Source organism: Camelus bactrianus, chromosome 28 (genome assembly GCF_048773025.1).
Source record: "Camelus bactrianus isolate YW-2024 breed Bactrian camel chromosome 28, ASM4877302v1, whole genome shotgun sequence".
In the NCBI taxonomy this organism is placed as follows: Eukaryota; Metazoa; Chordata; class Mammalia; order Artiodactyla; family Camelidae; genus Camelus; species Camelus bactrianus.
The window spans coordinates 10,828,099-10,851,685 of record NC_133566.1 but is presented as its reverse complement, the minus strand read 5'-3'; the positions used below and the strand labels follow the sequence as shown (position 1 = coordinate 10,851,685).

At 52.4% G+C, this 23,587-nt stretch overlaps 1 protein-coding gene across 2 annotated transcripts; it reads left to right on the top strand.

Moving 5' to 3' along the window:
* Nucleotides 1-160: 160 nt before the first annotated feature.
* GPR45 (G protein-coupled receptor 45) lies at nt 161-23,587 on the top strand. Of its 2 annotated transcripts, none has more exons than XR_012503072.1 (2): nt 161-301; nt 584-2,864. XR_012503072.1 is itself a non-coding variant. In XM_074354749.1 (2 exons), the coding sequence occupies exon 2, from the start codon at nt 20,259-20,261 to the stop codon at nt 21,375-21,377; it is 1,119 nt and encodes a 372-aa protein (XP_074210850.1). In that variant the 5' UTR covers nt 194-301; nt 20,055-20,258; the 3' UTR covers nt 21,378-23,587. The 2 variants fall into 2 exon arrangements, 1 of the variants encoding a protein (XP_074210850.1); XM_074354749.1 differs by lacking the exon at nt 584-2,864 and adding an exon at nt 20,055-23,587 and having other exon boundaries at nt 194-301.

The window sequence follows — 23,587 nt, the reverse complement described above, 5'->3', positions numbered from 1 at the left end:
CCTCCTTCCCTTCCTCTTCCTCTCACTCCGCCCTCCGAGGGGCGGTACCCTGGTCCCTGGGGGGAGGTTTTCGGCCGAGCACTCGGGAGAACGGCGTCCGGGAGGAGGGCTCGGGTCTGGGCGGCCCCAGCTGGGTGGCCGGCGGCGCGGCGGCCCCTCCCCCGCGGCCCCCTCCCCCTCCCCCGTCTCCTCCGCCCCATCCTCCTCCGGGTCCCCGCAGCCGCCGCTCCAGGAGCAGCCGGCGGCGCAGCGGCCGCGCAGTCTTTGTCTCGGGCCGCGGGGCGGCGGGCCCATCGCAGGTGTAAGTGACCGGCGGCCGGGCGGTGGGGCTCGGCGGGGAGCGGGCCGGGGTCGCGGGCGTTCCCTGCGGGGCATGCGGGCCATGCGGGCCGGCCCAGTCCTCCGGGGCGCGGTTGTGCGCGGCGCGCGGGGGGCGCCGAGAGGAGCGCGGGGCCCGGAGGGGGCGCGGGGGACGCGGAGCCGCCGCGCTCGGAGTCGCGGTGCCGCTTCGCTGGGCGCCGCAACCTAGCGCCCGCGGACGTGCGACTTGGGTGCAAATCCTGTCGGCTGTTTCTCCGGGCAGAGGCCACGCGGGGACGCAGGAGGCAGAGGACAGGCAGTGGTGAAGAAACAGGAGAGGAGCTGGCCAGCGTCAGCGTCACCACCACCACCACCACCACCATCTCCTTCACCATCACCATCACCATCACCATCACCAACACCAACCCCATCCCCATCGCTGACCGTCGCCCAGCCCAGCTCGCTCCATCCTCACCTCCTCGTTTCTCTGTGTAACGCCAACTTTATCAGATCATTTCCTTTTCATGGGTAATACTTTGAAAAAGCGGTGGATTACCTCAAATTAGGAATAAACGCGTCTGCAGGGGACGTTCAGTCGTCTGTCCGTTGCCAGTTAGCGACCTCCGTTTTCCCATCAGGAAAAGGGGCACAGTCAGACCAACGTGGCAGGGATGCTTTCAGTTAGGACGGCTAGGAAGCCCAAAGTGAGCAGCACAGGGGACCTTCCCCTTATGTAAAGTAACTTCCAGGAAACAGGCGCCTGGGTCCCCTGCATCTTTGCCTACTGGTTAGAAATGAACCTTGGATGTCCACTTTTTGTGTTCTCACCCAAGATAGGCAACTAGATAATTCTAAATTTCTTGACATGCTTGGAAAATTCTGTTGTCCCCAAGTCAGGATTGCAGGGCAATTGACCAGGGCAGTGGTTTGGTTCGCCGTGTCCTGTCCCTCCAGTTCCGGAAGAAGGAAGTGATCATGGCTAGCATACTGCGGACCCCCGAGCAGCTGCTCTCATTCCCGGAGTTTAAGACTCCTCAAACACCTAAGACCCTTAGGTTTCTTAGATCTGACAAAATGGGTGGATGCTGGTACCAATGGAAATAGGAGGGGGAAATCTAGTTTATAAAATCATTTTTTACATATATTTTGTTGTTAATTTCAGTTTGCCAGTTAGCTTGGGAGACATTTGGATAGAACTATCTACCAGGAAGTTGTAACCAATATTTATCCAGCACATTCTATATGCCAGGCGTGCTCTGGCCACCTGGGGTGCTACTGTGGCCAAGACGCTGAACCAGGCCCTTGTGAAGCCCACATTTTATCAGGTGGAGCTGCAGCCTGGGGCCGCCCAGGTGTACGTGGTGACTGAAGGCGTCAGAGTGAGGGAGGTCGCCTGGTACGATTTCAGTGAAAGTGCAGACGCTGAGGATAAAACCTCTCGAGGAACATCAGGATGCTAGAATGGAGAAGAGGAGACGCAGCAGAGGAAGCAAGAGAAGTGCATGTTCAGAGGTCTAGGCAGTGGTCCCCAGTGTCATGGAGATGAGAAGTTAGGTAAGGTGAGGACTAGTGATGGTCTCTGGTGGTGTTTCTCAGAGTGGGGTCCCCAGACCAGCAGCAGCACCTGGGGATTTAGAAATGCAGGTTCTTGTGCTCCACTCCAGGCCTCCTGAATCTGAAACTGACTCCGAGTCTGAACTTCTGACGGGGACCCATCCGTCCAGGCGACACAGATACTCCCTAAAGTTTGAGAACCACAGCACTAATTGGGAAGGAAGTCAGTCATTGGCGACTAGGAGACCAGGTGAATGTAATTTCACTGGAGCTACAGTCTCGGCAAATTTTAAAAATTGTAATAGGCATGTTAAAGTTTTTTTTTTTATTTAGAAATTTTAAATATTTTATTTTCTTTTGCATGTTCCAGTTTTTTCCTTTTGTATATGAACTGGTAACAGTTTCATATTTTGTTTCCCTCTGTCCTCTCTGATTTGAAGGGTTTGGTTTTTATCTCTTTTGAAACACTTCCATTTATATGTAAGGCCACCTACCTCACTGATAACTGGTTCACTGCCCTGGACTCTGAAATTGAGGAATTAAAATACCGGAGTGCAATCATGGGTGGAAGTCAGTCTCAACTCTGAATGGCAGCCTGAGAAAACACCGAGATGCTTATATTAGCTTTTCCAGAAAGTTCAAAGACTCTTATCAGGGACAGATTTCTAATGATTTGAACTTGTTATCACGTGAAGTAATTGGATGTGCACCCTTTTCATCTAAGGTGATCCAACAACACGACCCTGATCACTGTACTTCTAATGCGCTTCTGAGGAAGGGGACCTTACTGACTCGGTCTTTTCCTGGGGTTTCTGTTGTCAGGCTGCCAAGTATTTTATTTCATCTAACAGGGAGAATTAGATAGAGCACATTACTGTGTTTTGCTATCATCATGGAAAATCTGTGGTCGATTTTGAAATGAGAAGAAGCTGATTTAGATACAAGCCCACCTCCAAGATACCGCGGCTTGGGGTCCAGACCACCACAATAAAGCAAATATTGCAATAAAATGGGTCACATGAATTTTTTGGTTTTCCAGTGCATATAACAGTTATAGTTACACGATACTATAGTCAATTCAGTGTGCACTAGCGTTATGTCTAAAGAGACAATATGTATACTTCTATTTTAAAAATACCTTATTGCTAAAACATACTAATCGTCACCTGAGCCCTCAGCGAGTCATAATCTCTGCTGCCAGAAGGCCCCACTGTCAGCCCCATTTTACAGACAAGGAAACCAAGGCGGTGCGGCACTGTCAGGGGTCCGGAACACAGTGGTCCTTCAGTAAACTCAGCGCACATCAGTCTAGTTTTTTCTCTTCTCTCGCTGACTGTGTGCCAGCCGCCCTGGGCTTCACTGTCCTCGTCGTCAGTGGAGATGCTGGTCCCTACCCTACTGCTCACTGGTCACCCCACTTGTGGGGATGTTTGAATAGAGCTTCGACGGAGACTTTCTGCTGGGAAAGTGCTTCAGAGACGCACACAGCCATGGTCCATCATGTCAGTGGGGCCGCTGGTGGTGCCCACTGCCCGCACCAGCCTGATGGCACAGATGCCCGCAGAAAGGGTCTTCCCGTGTCCCACCCCTGATCTCAGCTGCCGTTCCAACAGCCTCTCATCCCATCTTGTGAGTCTGACTTTGAGTGTCTCTGTTAAGCAAGACGTTGGAGCCCCGGCTGCATTTCAGAGCTGGGCAGGGATGAAGGGGAGTGAAAAAGACACAGAGAACGTTATCTTTGGTGAGAAATTTGCCTCCCAGTGGCGTCAGTGTCTCCGTGGAGGTGACGGCATGAACCTGCTTCTGCAGCAAATATTTCCAGCTGCCCGACTGCCTCCTGCCAGGTGGCCCCGGTGACCACCCAGGATGGCCCTGCTTTCACTAGAGTGGCACGTGCTCCTGCCACAGGCAGAATGTCCACCTCCACGTCCATCTTGTTGAGGTCGGGGTAGCTCCCAGTGGTAGGGGAGCATGGTTTTTTTGGTTTTTTTTTTTTTTTTTTGGAACATTAAGAGTTCTCCCACGGTATTTTGTAAATTTTCATGCCACTTACGTAACAATGTTTTATCTTGTTATCATTAGATTGTTTAAAATTACTAATAGTACAGCCACCATCACTTTGTGTCTGGCAGAGACTCAGAGGCAGGCAGGGGAGTGGCAAAAATTTATAGTGAAGGAAAGGAAGGCTCCAGGTCTGTTCTGATGGGAGGTACTTGGCCTAGCGATGCTGGAGGTAGGCCAGCTCCAAGCAGTGCATCTTATTATGTGACTGGTTGGGGGATCTGTTAGTTGGTCCTGAGTTGGAAGCAGAGGCAAAAAATAGGGAAACTGGCAGTTACTGACCAAGTCCTGACTGTTCTGGGCTGATTGCTGCCAAGGGTGCAGCTCTGTTTCCTGGTTGGAAACCCGTTGGTGGTGGCAGCGTTTGGGGAACAGAATTCTGTCTGTTTGTATATCCCATCTTTCAAGTTTAATGGTTTCAAACAAGGGCAAGCATTGATTATCTTCCTCGGTTTCTCTGGGTTGGTGGGGGGCGGTGCGTGTTTTGTTGGGTGGTTACTGGACAGAGTAGAAAGGAGGAAGCCCCTGGCCCCAGTCCCTCCGTGTGGGCTTTCTGGGATTGAGGAGCAGAGGACAGAGTCACAGGAGCTAAGGGAGGGGACAGGCTCATGCTCTTGCCACCAGTGGCATCAGTGTCCCCTGGAAGGAGAACAGAGCAGCAGGTGGACAGCTCTGGCTGTGACTGTGTTTATGTTCAACACGCTGGGGGGAAAGGGTGCACATCTGTGTCATTCTGAGCCTGGTACCCGTTTCCAGGCTGGAGTCTGTCTCCTGGTTGTCCCAGGATGACTCTCACCTTGTTTCCTTAGGAAACCTGAGCCTTCCTTACAAGAAGCATTGATTGTCTGAGTTTCTTCCATGTAGTACAGGAGCAAATGGGCTGGTTTATGAGAACACTGGCCCAGGTCCTGGCGTATCCAAGCACTGTTTCCGCTCTGAGTGGCCAGTGTGAGCAGACGGCCAGGCGGCTGAATCTCTGGGGCTCCTCTTAGCACTTTGTGGTAACAGCGGCCAAGTCTGTGCTCGGAAGGCACAGGATGGTCCTGCCTTCTCTACGTCCAGGAAGAAAGTGAACTGGCTGGGGAAGCTGCCCTTGGCAGGTCAAAGGCAGAGTCAGCAGGACCTGATGTTGTGGGGTTTGAACAAATGCCCTGAAATCCTGCTTCAGGAAAGTTACTCCTTTTATCCTGAGCTTTGCACTTGCCTCTTCTGAAGCATCAGTGGTAACTCAGAAGTCCCCACCGCCCCAGGGAGAATTAATTTATTTGCATGCTGACCTCTAAGACCGGGTGGAGCGAGGGCACCAAGGGAGCCGGGAGGAAGGGTGGGTTCAGACAGGCGCAAACCAGGAGGACTTCCTGTCCTTTGGGGTGTGCTGGCTTGGCTGAAGCACAGAGCTTACTGGATGGGCTGCAAGATTGGATGTGGGCGGTCCCTGCACCGTAAACCATCAAAGTAGCTCTTCTGCTAACCAGCAAGGCACTCGGGCAGGGCATTCCACTCCTGGACCGCAGGTCCTCATATGTTAAACAAGGATGTCGGGCTGGAGAAACCAGCGGCCCCGCAGGCGGTGACGTCCGTGACAGCACCACCAAGAGCTCTTGCTTTGTGGGCCTGCCTGTTGCTACACGCTTGGCTTCAAGGAAGAGGAAACGGAGCCAAAGGCGGCTTTAGCAGTAGAGACAGTCGGGCTGGACAAGTGGTCCCTCTGCTCCGAGGGGCCCGTCTGGTTGTTCAGTCCTGTGCCGTCTCAAGACAGAATGGCTGGGCCCCTCCCTTCGTTTAGACGGGAGCACAGGTCTTTCCCACGAGCAACTCTCCTTGCATCACGTTGGCCCGGACTGGGTCATGTGTCCTGGAACCAGGCCCCGCCCCCCTGCGCGGATGCTGAATTAGGGACTGTTAAAATCAGTCCCCTCAGGTGTGATGTCAGGAACTCCTCTCTGTGGAGGTCACTGACCAACCCCCACCAACCCCCACAGTTTTGCTGGAGTGAAGGGAAGTGCAAGAGACAGAAAGGAGATTTGCTGGATGATGTCCTGTCACGGGGAGGGGTGGCCTCGGGACTGCGGACGGGTCAGCCATGGGGAACAGACACAGTGAGCACTGTGGGCTCGGGGCCTGCTCGGGGCCTGCCCGGGGAGGCCCTCGTCCATCACTTCTGCTAACATTAAGTAAGAAGCAAGACACGCAGCTCAGGGATGGCGAGGAAATGACCAGACTTGGTTCTAGGAGAGACGGCAGCTGAGTGGACGGGGAAGAGGTGGTCGGGCGCCTGGAGTCTGGGTCAGGAATTGCAGTGAGAGCCCCGCATCCCAGACTCTCGGGCTGGTCCCAGGGCTTCCCTTCCCAGCCACGGCCCCTCGACGAGTCCCGACTTGCCAGGAGCCTCAGTGAGGTTGGCACACCCCCAGCACACGCTCTAGACTTAGTTTCCCGACTTGAACGCTGCGTTCCCCTCCCTGCTCTTAGTGATTCAATACTGGCCGCTCAGATGATGGGGCCGAGGGAAGCGACGTCTGGTTTGTTGTTTCTGGAAACTGGGCCCCTCAGGACCCACAAACTTCTCCCAAACGTTTTGCATTGACTTAGAAACATACCACGCCCCCACCTCCATCCACAGAACCGTCCCTCAGCCCTCGTACCAAACTACCAGTCTTGCAGCCGGCCCCTTCCCAGCACCCGGCTCACCTGCCGGCCGTGCCCAAGGCCTGAGCCCCCCTGCAGGTGGGAGAATGTCACCCCAGCCCAGCTTCCCCCACCACCCCGCAAGGCGATGGGGAGGTGACAGGAATGGGCCTGGAGGGAGACCTCACCCCCGCTGTGTCGCTCGCTCGCTGGGCCACTTAGGGCACGATGCTCCGCCCTCTAAGCCTGCGACCCCGCTTTAGTTACTTCCTTTGCAAAACATGTTAACTCACTGTCCCCATCTCAGCCGGACTTGCTGGGCAGATCACATGAAAGAATAGCTGTCAGGAGCTTAGCCCAGCGCCTGGCGCAGCGATCCATAAATGATAGTAGGCTTTTGGGGTTTTTTTCTTTTCTTTTTTTTGGTTTAAATTTTTTTGTTTTAATTTTAATGGTGGTAAAAAACATAGAACACAGAATTTATCAAGTCGCATTTTAAAGTGCATGGTCCAACTGTGTCAAATACACTCACACTTTGTGCAGCGCGTCTCCAGAACCATCTTCACCCGGCAGAATCGTGGGTCCATGCCCACCAAACCGCTCCCCACCCCCCACCTCCACAGCCGTGGCCCCCCCGGGCTGCTTCCTGTTCCCTTGAGTTTGATTATTTGAGTTACTTGATGTAAATGGGTAGCATTTGTCTTGTTGTGACTGGTTTACGTCACTGAGCATAATGTCCTCGAGGTTCATCCATGTTGTAGCCTGTCAGTCAGGATTTCCTTTTTTTTTTTTAAGGCTTGATTACATTCCGTTGTCTGTTTATACCGTATTTTCTTTATTCATTCACTTGTCGATAGACATTTGGGTGGCATCTATCTTTTGACAATTGTAAATAATATTGCAATAAACATGGGTGTGCAAATATCTCTTCAAGATCTCGCTTTCAATTTCTTGTGGGTACACACCTAGGAGGAGGCTTGCTGGATCATACGGTAATTGTATTTTTAATTTTTTGAGGAGCCTCCGTGCTCCTGTCCGTGGAGACCATTCCACATCCCGCCGACAGCGCAGTTCCGGTTTCTCCACATCCTCACCAAAGCTGGGCCTTTTCTATTTCGTTTTCTTTGGTTTATTGTTGATAACAGCCATTCTAATGGGTATGAGGTGATGCCTCACTGTGGTTCTGATTTGCATTTCCCTGATGGTGAGTGGTGTGGACCGCCCTTTCGTGTGCTCCTTGGCCGTTTATATGTCTTCTTTGGAGAAGTGTCTCTTCAAGACCTTTGCCCGTTTTCAGTCTGGTTTTTGTTGGTGGTGCTGCTGAGCTGTAAAAGTCCTTGTGTATTTGGATACTAACTGCTTACCAGATGTTTGATTTGCAAGTATTTTCCCCCATCGCGTAGGCTGCCTTGTCACTCCGTCGACTGTTTCCTTCGCTGCACGAATGTCCGTTGCCTGTGCTTCGGGTGTCATAGCCAGCAAGTCACTGCCTGGCTCACGGTCGGGAACCCTTCCTTCTCTGCTTCCTTTTAGGAGTTGAATGGTTTATGGTCTTATGTTTAGGTCTTTGGGTTCTAGTTATTCTTGTTGTTTTTATATTATTATTATTATTACTATTATTATTATTCCTACTAATGCTAACAGACACACACTACTGTATATAAAATAGGTAAACAACAAGGACCTACTATACAGCACAGGGAGCTATAATGGAAAAGAATCTGAAAAATACATATATATACACACGTATGTATGTACGTATGTGTATAATTGAATCACTGCTGTACGCCTGAAACTAACCTTGTAAATCAACTACACTTCAATAAAAACTAAAATTGAAAAAAAAAAAACAAAAACCTTCACAGACATCTAGAACAATGTTCGACCAACATCGGGGGGGTGTGGTCAACACCAGGTTGACACAAAATCCACCCTCACACCTGCATCGGTGAATCGGAAGGAAGACCTGCCCCCCCCGCCCCAGGATGGTCTGACCCACCTTCACCCCAAAGTGGGAAGGAAGGCCAGATGGGGCCCTCATTTTCCTCACTTTCACAAATGTCTTTGAGAAACTCCCTGAGAATCTGCCCTCCAGCTTTCTTCAAGGAAAACAAACCACCTTTCTTTCAAAGCCCAACGGCTGTCTCGTGCATGTTCCCTATTAAACTCCTGAGGACACACAGCCTCCCTCGCGTGGTCTGTATTAGCTTTCTCCAGCCTCCACTGGTCACCGTGACTCTGAACAGAGAGGGGGTGTTGGATTTCCCTGGGTCCAGGGGCCTCGTTTCCTTCCTGGGAGACGGGGACCCCCCAGGCCTGGGGTGCTCCCGGCACATTCACTCAGACAAGCGGGACTCGGAGGCAGAGAGGGAGCAGCCAGGCAGGAGTCGCTCCCTCCTTTAAGTGGTTCCTCAAACTGACATGGTCACCAAGGAAGGCACTGTATTGCCGGGGGCGGGGGGACGTCTGCTGGACACAGAGGCTCACAGGTACAGAAGGGAAAAAGACAATGAAGCCAGGGCAGGAAGTGCATCTCGTGGCTTCATGACGTTAACAAGTCCTGTTAGCCCCCTGGGCCTGGGTGTCTAGCGTCCCTGGTAACCCCCTGTCAGCCCCGGGTTTGTGAGGCTCCCCTGTCCTGGCTGTCCACCCCCACTGGGGTCCCCAGGTGAAGGCTCCTGGGGTGGGAGGACCCCCTATTTTAGTGACCCCACCTCCCGCCCTCATGGCCACTCAGGGTGTCCCCTCAGTAGCCTCCTCACTGCAGCTCCTGCATCCGGAACCCGCGGAGTTGACCTCGAAGTTCTGTTTGTCTTCATCCTTCCAACAAGCTCAGGCGAAGACGTTACCGCCTCTCTTTGTAGGTAAATAAACGTGATTCTGGAAGACTCGGAGCCCTGACTGTGGCGACTCAGGCAGGCAGGGTCGGGGCAAGGGTGGGACCCAGCAGGTGCAGGAGGACATCTCTCCTGCCCACCTCATCCTCTCCCTCCGCCCTGGTCTCAGGGGTTGACCCCGGGTTCCTCCCCTGTCTGCCCAACATCATTTTATTTCAGACAGGATTAATCCGGAGTGAATGTGAATGAATGAAGCGATGAGGTGTGAATGGCTGGCACGTATCATGTGTTCCTTCTCCCCCAGGTGGACGCAGTGGGGACTTGGCAAAGTCCCCGTGTCCAGCTTGGGCATAAGCAATGACACCTAGTCATTGCCCCCAAATATCAAAGTTCTGAGTAAACTACGGGCTTCATATCTATTCCATATGAAATTTTATATGGAATGTAAATATAAATGTAATTTTCATATAACAATTTTATGTGAAACATAAGATTTCCGTGCTGGAAGTCACACGCTGAAGTCCAGCGTGCGAGCTGGGGAAGGGTTTGCTTGATTTATTTTGGGCACAAAAGAATCTTCCTCCATCCTCTTCCTCATCCCATGGGATGCTCTGGTCCTGAACTTGCCCATCCTCAGGGGAGCAGCAGGCCCGCTGCGGAAGTCAGGGAATATCACCTCTGAATTCCAGGCAGCGATGTTTCCTTGTTTGTCTCCGTATGACTGCAGGGTCTTGTGCAGCAGAGGGGCTCAAGCAGCCCTTGATTCAGCAGCCTTGAGCTGATGAATGAGCTCGTGCACTCACTCAGCACGCGGCCCCTGAGCGCCCGCTCTAGGTCGGACACTCCGCTACATGCCAGGGATTCAGAGGGAAAATGACAGATGTAATCCCCTCCCCAGTGGAGCCAGCAGCGGGACAGCAGACACAAACCACTGCACCATACTACCCTGTGATGTGTGCCACAAGGGCTCAGACAGGGCGATTTGGGGACATAAGGCAGGTGGCCTATCCCTGCCTAGGGGTCAAGGAAGGCTTCCATGAGGAAGGGACAGTTCAGCTGAGATCTGAAGAGTGAGGATGAGGCATGCAAGACTGGGCGGGGCAAGCATGTGCAAAGGGCCGGAGGTAGCAGGCAGATGGGTGCTGGAGATGCTGCAGGTGACTAGAGAAACTTGCAAGGGGGGAGGAGGAGGGGCCTGGGGGTCAGCCAGGGCCGGCTCACGAATGGTCTTGTCCATCAGCATTTTTCAACCGTGTCTTCACAACAGTGCGCAGTAAGGAATGCATCTTACAACTCAGGACACACACAGGGGTGTGATGCAACAGTCACCAGAGAGAAGTGGGTTGATTTTGGAGATTCTTAAGACAGGATAGACTGGAGGCATGGAGCGAGGGGAGGGAGAGGTCAAGGATGACCCCAGCATGCTGCTTCAGAAACTAGGGGGGCAGTGAGACCGGTTGTTGAGATGGGGCAATGGGGGAGGGTCTCACTGGGGTGGAGATGCTGAGTTTCGATTCGGGCATGTTGGGTGGAAACTAACCAAGAGCTGATGTCCGTGGACTTCGGAATTCAAGAAAGGGAGCTGGGTTTGGCTTGTGGAATTGGGTCTGAGCAGCATCTTGGGGGTGTTTGAAATCTTGGAAAAGAAGTGACCTCTTAGGGAGAACGTGTGAGAACAGCGAAGTCAGAGCCCGGGACACCCACCGCCCCTGCTCTTGTACCATCTTTGTCTCCAACAAAGAACCAAGGCATCGTTTTGTGCACACTCCAGACCTTTGGATAATGCTACTCAGCGAGGTTAACACAGAACAGGCTTGTGTCTTTGAGTGCATTGTTAAACACGATCTCAAGAAACCTGAACCGAGTCTCCATTATGGCCAACGAAGCTCTCCTGGCTGATCTGGGGGGAAACCCACACGGAAATCGCTGACCTGCGGGCCGGTCGCCCCTGTGGCTTGACTGGGTGCTTCACATGTTTTCCATCGTGGCTGTGTTTGAACTAAATGTGTTCCTCATGCCGGAGAAGACATGTTTGATGTTATTAAAATCCTGCGCAATCAAAGTATGTTGGGAATTATTAGAACTCGGAGCAGCTGGTGTTGAAATAGTTTGGCCTTAGGTTTAAATTAGGAAGTCGCCTTTCTTGATAAGGAATTGTATTAAATTCTAGCCCCCTGATTCAGCAAAGGATTTTCTTGCTGCCAAAGAAATGGCCGGAAATAGCAGATTCTGCCTGTCCCCTCCCCTTCCCTCCATCTCATTGTCCATTTTCCATCCCTGCCCAGCGCATCGGAGAATCCTTTTTTTTTTTTTAAAGTCTAGTTGATTTACAGCATTGTGTTAGTTTCAGATGTACAGCAAGTGATTCAATTATACATACATATATATATTCTTTTTCCTATCTTTTTCATTATGGTTTATTATAGGATATTAAACATAGTTCCCTGTGTTATACAGTAGGACCTTACTGTTTATCTATTTTATATATAGTAGTTAGTATCTGCAAATCTCAAACTCCCAATTTATCCCTTCCCACCCTCGTTTCCCCTGGTAACCACAAGTTTGTTTTCTGTGTCTGTGAGTCTGTTTCTGGTTTGTAAGTAAGTTCATTCGTGTCCACATTCATTTTTAACATGTGCATTTTTTAGTGAGGGTCAAATTCCGTAAGCTCTTCCCTCACCTTCGTTTTCCCCTGGTGTCTCATGAACGTCTTTGCGAGCCAGCGGACGTCCGTCTGCAGGGTTGATTTGCTGCCTGACACGGCCCTGCTGTCGGGCGTCACAGGGAAACAGAGGGACGCAGAGGGAGCTGTGCCCGGTGCCCGTGGCAGGGGCTGTGCTGGTCCCACCAAGTTAGAGAGGAACCTGCACATTTTCAGAAGAGGAAACCCGGGGCCAGGGGCTCATGAACAGCAGAGTCAACATTTAACCCAAGAGCTGCCCCTGCAGGCCTGCATCTCCTCCACTCCTAAGAAGAGTCCCAAAGTCCAGCTTGCGGGAAGTTCAGAAGGCCGGCCCAGGGCGCGCCAGCATCCCTGCGCGTGCTCTGTGCGAGTTGAGCAGCCCTGGCAACGGGATCAAGAAAGTTCCCCAGGGCACGAGATGCCACCCATTTAAACTCTAGCATATTCAGAAGCCAAAGCTTGGGACAGTACCCCGGAGCACCCCTGTCCCCACTGTTGGCTCCAACCATCCCCAAGCCCAGCACAATTGCGTGACTGGAACTGACCTTGCCCTCGGCCCTGGCGGGGCCCCTTCCTAACCACGCCTCATGATTTGCAAGGTGCTGCTCTCCACCATCCTGTGGGGTTGGTGCCACAAAGGAAATGGAGGCTGGAAAGTTGCAAATGTTCACGTTTCAAGGCTGAGAAGCAGGGCCAGGACTGGGGTTTGGATCTTTGGAGTTCCCTGACCATCTCCTTCCGGCTCCCAGGCCTCCTGAATTTCACAGGTCCATCGTGACTTTATGTTGGTCGGGTGGTAGTTTGGTGGAGGACAGGGTCAATGAGTTAAGCTTGCCCTGTTCCCTGCCCAACTAACACTGATGAATTCGGAGTCACTTACATCAAGGCCAGGGCTGGAGGGCCAAAATGATTCAAGTGACATTTCATCTTTATTACAAGTGGAGCCTCTTCAGTACCACTTCCCTCCTCACTCAGGGCCCAAGTAGGAAGGTGAGGAGGTGGGGGCTGCTGCATGAACAGCCCTCCATCCAACTGTCAAGTTCTTAGGTGGTGTTAGGGACTCTTTTTTGGAAAACAAATTTAAAACACTATTAAAAATTCAATCAGCTGACTGCAAACAGACACAAGGAGTCCTCTTTGGGGTGATGGAAACATCCTAAAAGTGGTGACCGAGGTACAACATTATAAATTGACTAAAAATCAGTGAATTGTAGACTTACACTGGGCAGGCTTTGTGATATATAAATTTTGTTTCAATAAAGCCGTGGGTTTTTTTTAATTAAAGTATAGTCGACTTACAATGTTGTGTTAGTCTCTGGAAGACAGCACAGTAAATGAACACATCCAGATGGCCAACAGGCACATGAAAAGGTGCTCAGCATCACTAATTATCAGAGAAATGCAAATCAAAACTGCGATAAGGTATCACCTCTCAGCAGTCAGGATGGCCATCAGTAGAGCTGTTAAAAACATTAAAATATCATCAAACATCATTTGAATTAAATACATCACCTGTGTCTGACTTCCTTATTACAAATGAAAAAGCATATTCTTACCAGATTTAGGGTTTTCTTTTTTTTTTTCAAATTAGGGGCGTAAAATGTTAGAAAAATTGCAAAGGTGACCAAAGGAGTTTAAAAATAGTATCTGAGGAAGACAAGTTAGAGCAGAGGGAAGGGCACCTTCAGATGTGATTTTGGAGAAGGAAAAAGGTTTCGCAAAGCAGCAGGGATGCAATGAGGGGCATCAGGGTTTCTCAGATTTAAAGGGGCCACAGCTGCACTGGGAGCCCCAGGGGCCGTCTGCTTGCGACATCACATATTCTACCTGGAGAAACAGGACATTGGCAGGTCTCAGCTTTTTAGCATCTTGAAAAAGTGCTCAGTGTCTCGGATTTCTTTAAAACATCAAACTATACCTATTTTTAAATAAGTACCATATGCTTTGTGCCTCTAGCAAAATCTTCATATTTGGTTCAGGGACTTAAAAAACCCCACCTTAGTTGCAGTACCTCTAAACTCGTTCAGAAAGGAGGGGAAATGTTGGCTTTTAACAGTGAAATGCATAAACACAATTTCCAAGGATTCACTTGGAAACCCAGCGTCCCTAAGTGAGCCACATGCGTCAGCCTCCTTTAAAGAAAGAGAGTTAACAGGAAGATGCAAAAATCAGGCCTTTGGTGAAGCTGGGTGCGTTCTCGGACTTTTCAGAAGGGCTTCTAACACCCACCGTTCCCCCTCAAAGCTGGAGCGAGGTGGGCAGTCAGGGGCTCTGAGTCAGCATCGGACTCCGTGGAAGGGAATTTGTCCACACGACGAAACCCACCTGCACCCGGAGTGGGCACTGCTGACCAGGCCCCCAGGACAGAGAAAGGAGGTCAGAGCCTGAGAGAGGTGAGAAGGGTGGGGGTGCCGTCCCTCCCCTTCCGCCCGCGTCACCCCAGCTGTAAGTGGGAATACTGATGTGCCGGCCAGCGGCCGTGAGAAGGGAAAAAGAGCGCATTTGGGGAACATTTTGTATATTTTAAAGTCTCATCGAAAGCCTACATATTACTACTGTTTCTTTGGTCAGAGCAAAACTTCCGTCTGGGAGGGAGGGTGAGGCTGGGTTCAATCCCCAGTCCCTCCTCTAAAAATAAATAAATACATAAATCTAATTACCTCCTTCCCCCCCGACCCCACCCCCGGCCAAAACAGTCTTCTGCATTGGATCCTGTACTTATGCAGAATCCTGAAAGTTGGCACCGGAGACCAGTTTCCCGACAGGGGTGCCTGGCCCCAGAGCAGTGAATGGGCTCAGGGTACTTTAACCCTCTCCGGCCCTGAGCCTGGTCACTCCACTGGGCCCTGGGGATGTTCTTCATATGTGATCTGGGGGCAGCGCCGTGGCTCGAACAGACACTGGACAGCGGCTGGACCCTCGAGCTACCCTGCGTCTCCAGATCTCGCACAGAATCCTACCTTCTCTGCAGCCGACAGGTTTTAACTTGGAGTGGGCAAGGAGTTGTCAGCCACCTCTCTCCAGAAGCATCTGTGAGTGTAAGCCGTGCCCGAGGACAGCTGGGGGCCGGGGGCCTGACCACGGCTGCCTGCGGCCCCACTGCACTCTGACCCTCGCTGGTCCTACCGAGTCTCTGAGCCACCTTCCTCGTTTCTCCTCCGTTCTTGCTGAAAGTCACCGTAGCTCTTGCTCTGAAATACTAACTCTAACTTGTTGCAAACATAAAAGTCAGGCGTGCACTCCCACTTACTTCTTATGGAAGTGGCACAGCCCAGGGTTTGTTTATTTTTACTTATTTAGTGGAAGTCCTGGGGATGGAACCAGGATCTCGTGCATCCTGAGCACACGCTCTACCACTGAGCTCCACCCTCCCCAACCCGGGGTCAAACCAGACCCCCTGGGTCCTAGTGCAGGTGTCTCTTTCTAGGACTTTCTGGGCAAAGAGCTGCTGTCTGTAGAACTAGTCAGCAGTGGGGTTCAGTGGGATAAAAGGTGATGTCAGTGGCTCTCACAGACGAGAACTTAAAATCCCCTGGAGCCCTTGTTAAAACACAGCCTGCTGGGCCTACCCCAGGGTTCTGACTTGGTCTGGGTGGCCGGGATAATCTGCATTTTTAACAAGTTCTATGCGATGCCCAGGCAGGCTCAGAGAACCACTGAGCTATGACAGGGCTGAGGCCTGCCGTAATGAGCACACAGGACATGGCAGGCATGGCTAAGAATAGTCAATCAAGATGTGCTTTGTTAAAAGCCTTCCCGATTCTGTTCTATTTGAAAAATGTCCCCCACGACTCTTGCCTGAGAAGAGAAATTAAAAAAAAAAAAACAACCTGGTCTTTCTCAGCTCACTTTTCTTAGAAGTTGAGACATGTGGCCCACACCTGCTCCTAGGCACAGCTTCTGATGGATCAACCCTGGCAGCCCTTGCATATTTTTCATTGCCAATAGAGTTACTGAAATTGAAACATCCCATCTGTTTGAGAGTTTTATCAAAGACAGGTGACACGGCTGGGGGTAATGACAGAGTCAAGCTGCTTCCACGGCAAACTTCTCCATCTGCCCGAACTGAGTTCATGCCTCAGATTTGGCATTTGTGAACCATGTGTTCTTCTGGCGTAAGAACTGGAAGTCCAATATCACAAACACCAATTGGTACCCAAAGCAATATCCACAGCTTTGGAGAATGAGTCCTTCAAGTTTCACACCTTTTGGCTGGAGAAGAACCAGCAGAAACAGCAAATTCTGCTGGAGAATATGCATCTATTTTTCTCCATTTTTTAAAACTGAAGTATAGTTGATTTACAATGTTGTGTTAGTCTCTGGCACAGAGCATAGTGATTCATTTATACATACATGTATACATATTATTTTTCATTACAGTTTACTACAGGGTGTTGAGTGCAGTTCCCTGTGCAGTACAGTAGGTCCTTGTTTATTTTATTATATACAGTAGTTTGTATCTGCTAATCCCAGATTCCTAATTTATCCCTCCCTTCCCTCTTCCTCTCCTGGTAACTATAAGTTTGTTTTTTATGTCTGTGAGTCTGTTTCTGTTTGTAAATAAGTTCACTTGTGTCTTTTTTAGATTCTACATAAAAGTGATATCACATGGTATTTTTCTTTCTCTTTCTGGCTTACTTCACTTAGAATGACAATCTCCAGGTCCATCCATGTTGCTGCAAATGGCATTTTTTATGGCTGAGTAGTATTCCACTGTATAAATATACCACAACTTCTTTATACAGTCATCTGTCGATGGATGTTTAGGTTGTTTCCATGTCTTGCTGCTGTGAACACTGGGGTGCATGTGTCTTTTTGAATTAAAGTTTGAAGTTCCCTCTGGATGTATGCCCAGGAGTGGGATTGCTGCATCATAGGGTAAGTCTGTTTTCACTCTTTTGAGGAACCTCTATACTGTTTCCTATAATGGCTGCACCAAACTACATTCCCACCAGGAGTGTAGGAAGGTTCTCTCCTCCACCCCCTCTCCAGCACTTATTATTTGTGGACTTTTTGATGATGGTCATTCAGACTAGTGTCAGGTGATACCTCATTGTAGTTTTGATGTGCATTTCTCCAATAATTAGCAACACTGAGCATCTTTTCTTGTGCCTGTTGGCCATCTGGATGTCTTCTTTACAGAAATGTCTATGTAGTTCTTCAGCTCATTTTTTGATTGGGTTCTTTGTTTTTTTGCTATTGAGTTTATGCATGTATCTCTCAGTCTGTGAATTAGAATGTAGGTGTGCCTGGATGTAGTGAACACCTGACTTCTCTTTTTTTAATGTTTCTGTAAAACAGTTCCCAAAGATGGGCTTGCTCCCCAGCGCAGTGCTTTGAGGGTTTGTTCTCAGCAGTGGGTGGTGACCCCACCCCAGGGACACTCTCCATGAACCCAGGACACGGGCACAAGGAAGGCCAGTGCCCACTTTGCTTAGAGGACACAGAGGTGCAGGGGAGCGCCCATCCCATTGGTGCAGGTGGCTGGAGAGCTGCTGGGAGATAGCAAGTGGGGTCTGAGGATGGGGGAGCCACTGCTGTGGCCATCGTGTGGGAAGGGTCAGTTATTTTCCCCAGCACCCACCATGATGCAGGCTCTCTGGGCTGGACCCACCTTGGACACGTGGTAAGGCAGTTGGCCGTCTCCACCAGACCTGCCCTCCGGACTCTCTGTTGTAGGGGCAACGAGGAAGGACACGTGAGCCCCCGTTGAAAAGCCATAGCGGTGCCCACTGCCCCCGATGACCAGGAGGTCTTCCTTCTAAGCCTGTAAACTGCCCGCCGCCCTCCCTGCTCCTCCAGGTCTCAGGTCTCCCCGCTGCCCGGCAGAGCTGTCCTCCCAGGCACCCTCTGCTCGGACCAGGGGCTCTGCCCGCACACTGCTTTCCTTCCTGCCCCTACCAACGCCCAGGTTCTGTCGGTCTCCGTGTCAACTTACAGGCCGGCTGGTTTTCTCATGTCTGACCTTGAAAATGAGATAGGACAAAAAACAGTTCAGACTTTGTCCCTTCCCATCAACTCAGAGCTACATGTCACCAGCTCAGGAGGAGATCTGTAACCTACATCTGCAAGTTTGCAACACGGATGGTGACATCCTCTCAGGGACTCATCTCTGGCTTCAGGACCATCCTTCTTAGGCTGCTCAGATCCTTGAGGGGCTCAGTGAGGACTGGAACCTCTCCCCTTGGGTGGCCCCCTGAAAGATGGGCCCTCTTTTGGAGCCTCGGCACCAGAAACCTGGTCTCAGGGCTTGTCCACTGTGCACTCCTTTCGTGAAGGTCAGAGGCCCACCTGGATGTCGAGAGGGGACGGCTTCCTGCACAGAGTGGAGTGGGAGGGCCAGGGGGTGGCTGAAGGAGCTTTAGAAAATGCCGTGGTAAATTCATGTACGGATGGCGGTGTTTCCTCCCTGCTCGTGGTTAGAATCCCCTTGTATACTTTTTGTAGACGCAGCTTATTGAGGACAGGGTCACCAGGCTTCTGCTCACACCAGGGCACAGCCGGTGCGCAGGCTGGTTGTCCTCCCTTAGCTCATTAACTAAACCTCAGTTCAGGATGCTGGTTCATTTTCTAACACCTGCACGACCTCCCAGTTCCCAGGTGGGATTGCTGGGTTGGGAACTACAGTCAATACCTTGAAATGGTTCTGCTCCCAACTTGCTTCTTCCTCGGTTTACTTCTCCCACCCCGGGTGTCAGTCCTCTAAGTGAAAACCACTGCAGAGGCAGTGAGTGGTGCTTCAGACTAAAGAAAGGCCCTAGTACCCTTCCTGACCGCCTGTCACTTCCTGCTTTGGTCTGCAATGTGCCCGAGCTCTCGGCAAGGAAAGTGCTGTTGATCTGGGTATTAACAGCAAGACTGTGACCAAAACGCTCGATTAAAATAACTGAGACAAGTTGTCACCCAGAAGCCCAAACAATTTTAATCTGATTTAACCTCAAGATACATATTAAAAAAGAAAAAATTCCTCGCACCATCTGTTCCTTCAGTTAAGCGTGAAATCAGTCCCTGTAATTCTTGTGCGGAAGGTGCCCTCTTACAGCATGGAGAGGCGCGGGAGGACTGAGCACCAGCCAGGGCTGAAAGGCATCTGGACCACAAGGGAATGACTTTCACTAGGTGGTCCTTTAGTCTCTGCTCCAGGAGGAACTCAGTCCCCTTCACACACGCCTGTACCGGTTCCTGCCCTTTCATCCAGGAGACGGAAATCCAGGAACTTGAAACAACACGGGATGCGAAGTGAGTTTATCAACGACTCATAGACTAATGATTTGTTAATGGCCTTCTTCGTACCAGGCCGTGCACAAGTCTCTACAACTCCAGGGGCAGATACGTGATTCTCTCCATTTCACAGATGGGAAATCGAGGCACAGAAGGACTGGATCAGGCTGACACAAGCATTTGTGGTCTGCAGAAAGCTATTTCTCGCTGTGAAATAACACGCCGGATCTCTGATAATACAAGTCCGACTCCAGGAGCTTGGATAACTGCTCACCACAGCAGAGCCCGTCCTGGGCGTGTGTGGCCAAGTCAGGGTCACCTGGAACACTGAGGGCTGAGGTAATGTCACCGAGACACTGCCACCCGCAGAGCCTTTCAACTAGGTGATCTGAGGCCTTCCGAATTTTTACATCATCCCCATCCTTTCAACTTGAGATCTCTACGATACTGACTATAAAGAACTCAGAACAGCACAGAGGAAGACGTAGGCATTGATAAGGAAGCAGGAGGAAGGCTTCTAAAGAGGAGCCCAGCAGCCGGTGTGTCCCTGAGGTGTCTCCACTTTCTGGTCCCCCACAAGGCGGTCTGACTGGGTTTCCCAGGGTTGCGTGACAAGGCTCACTGTATCTGTGAATTTCAAGCTATGTCCCAAATGGTAAATAAGCCAGTCATCTCCACTCTGATGTTTAAAATACCTGTAAAAGGCAAAAGGTGCTCTATTTAACAGGTGCTTGCAAGGTCTAACTGCTTCTCTTTCACGCCCTTCTTAGCTCCAGGCCACAGACAGCATCCACGTAGGCAGCCGTGGACCCGGCTAGGGCTCCCGAGGAAAGACGTTTCTCCCAGCCATCCCAGTGCCCTCGAGATCCGAGACAGCCCGGAGGAAGATGCAGCCCGCCGACGGAACGCGGCAGCCACCCAAGCGCTGAGGCCCCGCCTGTCCCACCTGTCCCGCCGCCCAGACTCCCTCCGCCATGGCCTGTAACGGCACGTCCTTGGAGACCCACGGGTACGCGCTGCTGAACGCGAGCCTCGGGGTGGACCCCGGGGCGCCCACGCCGCCCGCCCCGCTCAGGATGTCCCTGGCCGTCATCATGGCTCTGATGGTCGTGGTGGGCTTCCTGGGCAACGCGGTGGTCTGCGTCATCGTGTACCAGCGGCCGGCCATGCGCTCCGCCATCAACCTGCTGCTGGCCACGCTGGCCTTCTCCGACATCATGCTGTCCGTGTGCTGCATGCCCTTTACCGCCGTCACCCTCATCACCGTCCGCTGGCGCTTCGGGGATCACTTCTGCCGGCTCTCGGCCGCGCTCTACTGGTTCTTCGTCCTGGAGGGCGTGGCCGTCCTGCTGATCATCAGCGTGGACCGCTTCCTCATCATCGTCCAGCGCCAGGACCGGCTGAACCCGCGCCGGGCCAAGGTGATCATCGCCGCGTCCTGGGCGCTGTCCTTCTGCGTGGCGGCGCCGTCGCTGGCCGGCCGGGCGCTGGTGGAGGTGCCGGCGCGCGCCCCGCAGTGCGTGCTGGGCTACACCGAGCTGCCGGCCGGCCGCGCCTACGTGCTGACGCTGCTGGCCGCCGCCTTCTTCGCGCCCTTCGGCGTCATGCTGGGCTCCTACCTGTGCATCCTGCACACGGTGCGCAAGAGCGCCGTGCGCGTGCACAACCAGTCCGACAGCCTGGACCTGCGGCGCCTGCCCCGCGCCGCCCTGCGGCGCCTGCAGCGCCAGCAGCAGGTCAGCCTGGACCTGAGCTTCAAAACCAAGGCCTTCACCACCATCCTCACCCTCTTCGTGGGCTTCTCGCTGTGCTGGCTGCCGCACTCGGTCTACAGCCTGCTGTCCGTGTTCAGCCGCGGCTTCTACTGCGGCCCCTCGTTCTACGCCACCAGCTCCTGCGTCCTGTGGCTCAGCTACCTCAAGTCCGTCTTCAACCCCATCGTCTACTGCTGGAGGATCAAAAAGTTCCGCGAGGCCTGCCTGGAGCTGCTGCCACAGACCTTCCAGATCCTCCCCAAAGTGCCTGAGCGGATCCGGAGGAAAATCCAGCCGAGCACGGTGTACGTGTGCGCCGAAAACCAGTCTGCGGTGTAGGGCGCGGGCGGGAGGGGCGGGGAGGTGCCCGCACGCCCCCTGCTGCGCTTCCGGGACCTCCGGAGGCGGCGGCGGCACTTTATCCAGGCTTCTTAAGCACAAAGGGACTCGTTTGTTACCAGGTGAGCTGCGGCTCCCAAGTTTGCAAGGCAGGTTGTCCTTGTTTCTCGCTGCAGAAGGGCAGTGTCTGATGGAAACTGGATGGCACTCGAGACAAAAGGGGAAATAGGGTGGTGATGGAGGATTTGAGCAGAAGGTTAGGGAGGAGAGGGAGCAGGGAGAGAGGGGGGCTGAGGTGGGGCAGGAGGAAGGCTCTGTCTCTTCCCACCACTGGCCATATTCCGAGGAGAGAAACCCGTAGGTTCATCTCGTGGGTGGCTGTTCCCTGCACTGGGTTCCAGCATTTGGAGGCATTGTTTGAGGCGTGCATTGTGGGCACAGGCAGAGTTCTTGCTGTTGGTCAGATGTGCATTTCTGATGATGCCAAAGTGGCACTGGGAAGCAGAGGGGCCCCTGTGCTATTCAGCTCCCTGTGTGACACGTGGGAGGCCTTGATGGCTGGAAGCCCAGAGAATGTTCTGGGTCAGCTCAGCTGAAACAGAAGCCCCGGCCCGTGCCAGCCCGTGCTCATCGGGACCCTCCTCCCTGGCTGCACCCACCTGGACCCTCCCCTGAAGCCTAGCACCTCACTGGCTGCTATGACACCCCCACCCCTTCTCTCCTTCCCACCACTGGTCCCCCGCCCCCCTTGTCCTCTTTCCACCTGTCCCCGTGGGCGGGAACCACACTCCTCCTTCTGTGATACATCTTTTCAGGACTTGCTTTCAGTCTCAGAAGTGGTCGGGGGCTCTGTTTACACTTTTCCCACAACGCCCTGAGACCGGGGTCTTAGCGAGCTGCACCGTCCCTCCCTCCAGCATGGGACCTGCCTTGCAGCGGGGGCCGAACAGACCCCTCACCGCCGGGCAGCCCGCACTGACCTCTGTGTTCCTACCTCACTCAGGTCCAAGTGAGTCTGAGCACTGCTCTCTGGGCTGCCTCCTGGGACCTCGGTCCCCCAGCCCAGGCAGGACTGGGACCCTGGGAGGGAAGCAGCCTCGAGGACACCCAGCCTGTGTCCAGGGCCACCATACCCCCCAGAAGCTTCCAGGGCTGGGCATGACTCTCCTGAGTTCGGGGCACGTGGCTGAGTCCACGGAGCTCTCTTTACAGTTTCCGATGTGAAGAGTGAGAAATTTAAGGAGATATAGAAAATCTGATTCTAAGACTAAACTCTATCAGGAACCAGTCAGGGACCTCGCTCGTGCCACCCCACTTCTCTGGGCCTCAGTTTCCCCATTTGCCAAGCGAGGACGCAGGTCTGGATGGTGTCCGATGTCCCTGCCGTCTCTCAGACACTCCGATGCTAAAATGCGAATGCCTCACAGTCACCAGATCTCCCGTTTCCATTTGCTTATCCGCAAGATGAGCATTTAGTAAGTGCCTGTGTGGTGCAGGGCGCTGGGGGACAAGGGGGAAGGATGAGGCATGGCTGTGCCCAAGGGCAGGTGTCTGACTGTCTCCGAGTAATCAGAACTCAGAGCCCAGAAGCCCCCGGTGTTCCTCCTCTCATTTCCAAGGTTGTATTAAGAGGCCAGCTCTCCATTCTCCTCCGGTGCCAGAGGCAGGAAAGAAACATAATATCATTTACGTTCATCTAAGCCCAAAGGAGGGCTTCTCCAGAAAATAATTGGCACCATTTCTCACCACCTTCACCCTCCTTTTATGCCCAGACCCAGACACCCCAGACCCTTATATGCCCGGGGCAGCATATACTTCCATAAGCCGGGGCAGACTGAGGAGGAATGGCCTGTGATTGATGGAGGTGGGTCCCGCTCGTCCTGTGTCCCCGGGGCCCCCAGCAAGGCCAGGGTTTGCCTTCACTTCCCCCGAGGCAGAGCTGCACCGCCTCGGTGGTGTCCAAGAGCACAGCCAGGCCACCAAGGGGGCGGGCCTCTGGGCGCCTCCCCTCCCGTGGGCATTTAAGACAATGTTCTTTGGGAGCCTTGAGTGGAAGAGAAATCACAAAGCTGAACGAATGAAGGTACCAAAATTTACATCAATCAGTGTTCTATGATGTCTGTTGGACAGTAATATATATGTTTCAAAGTAATAATTTTGTATATATTTTAAATAAAGTATTATTGCTCTTTTGGTGGGTAAGAGTGTGT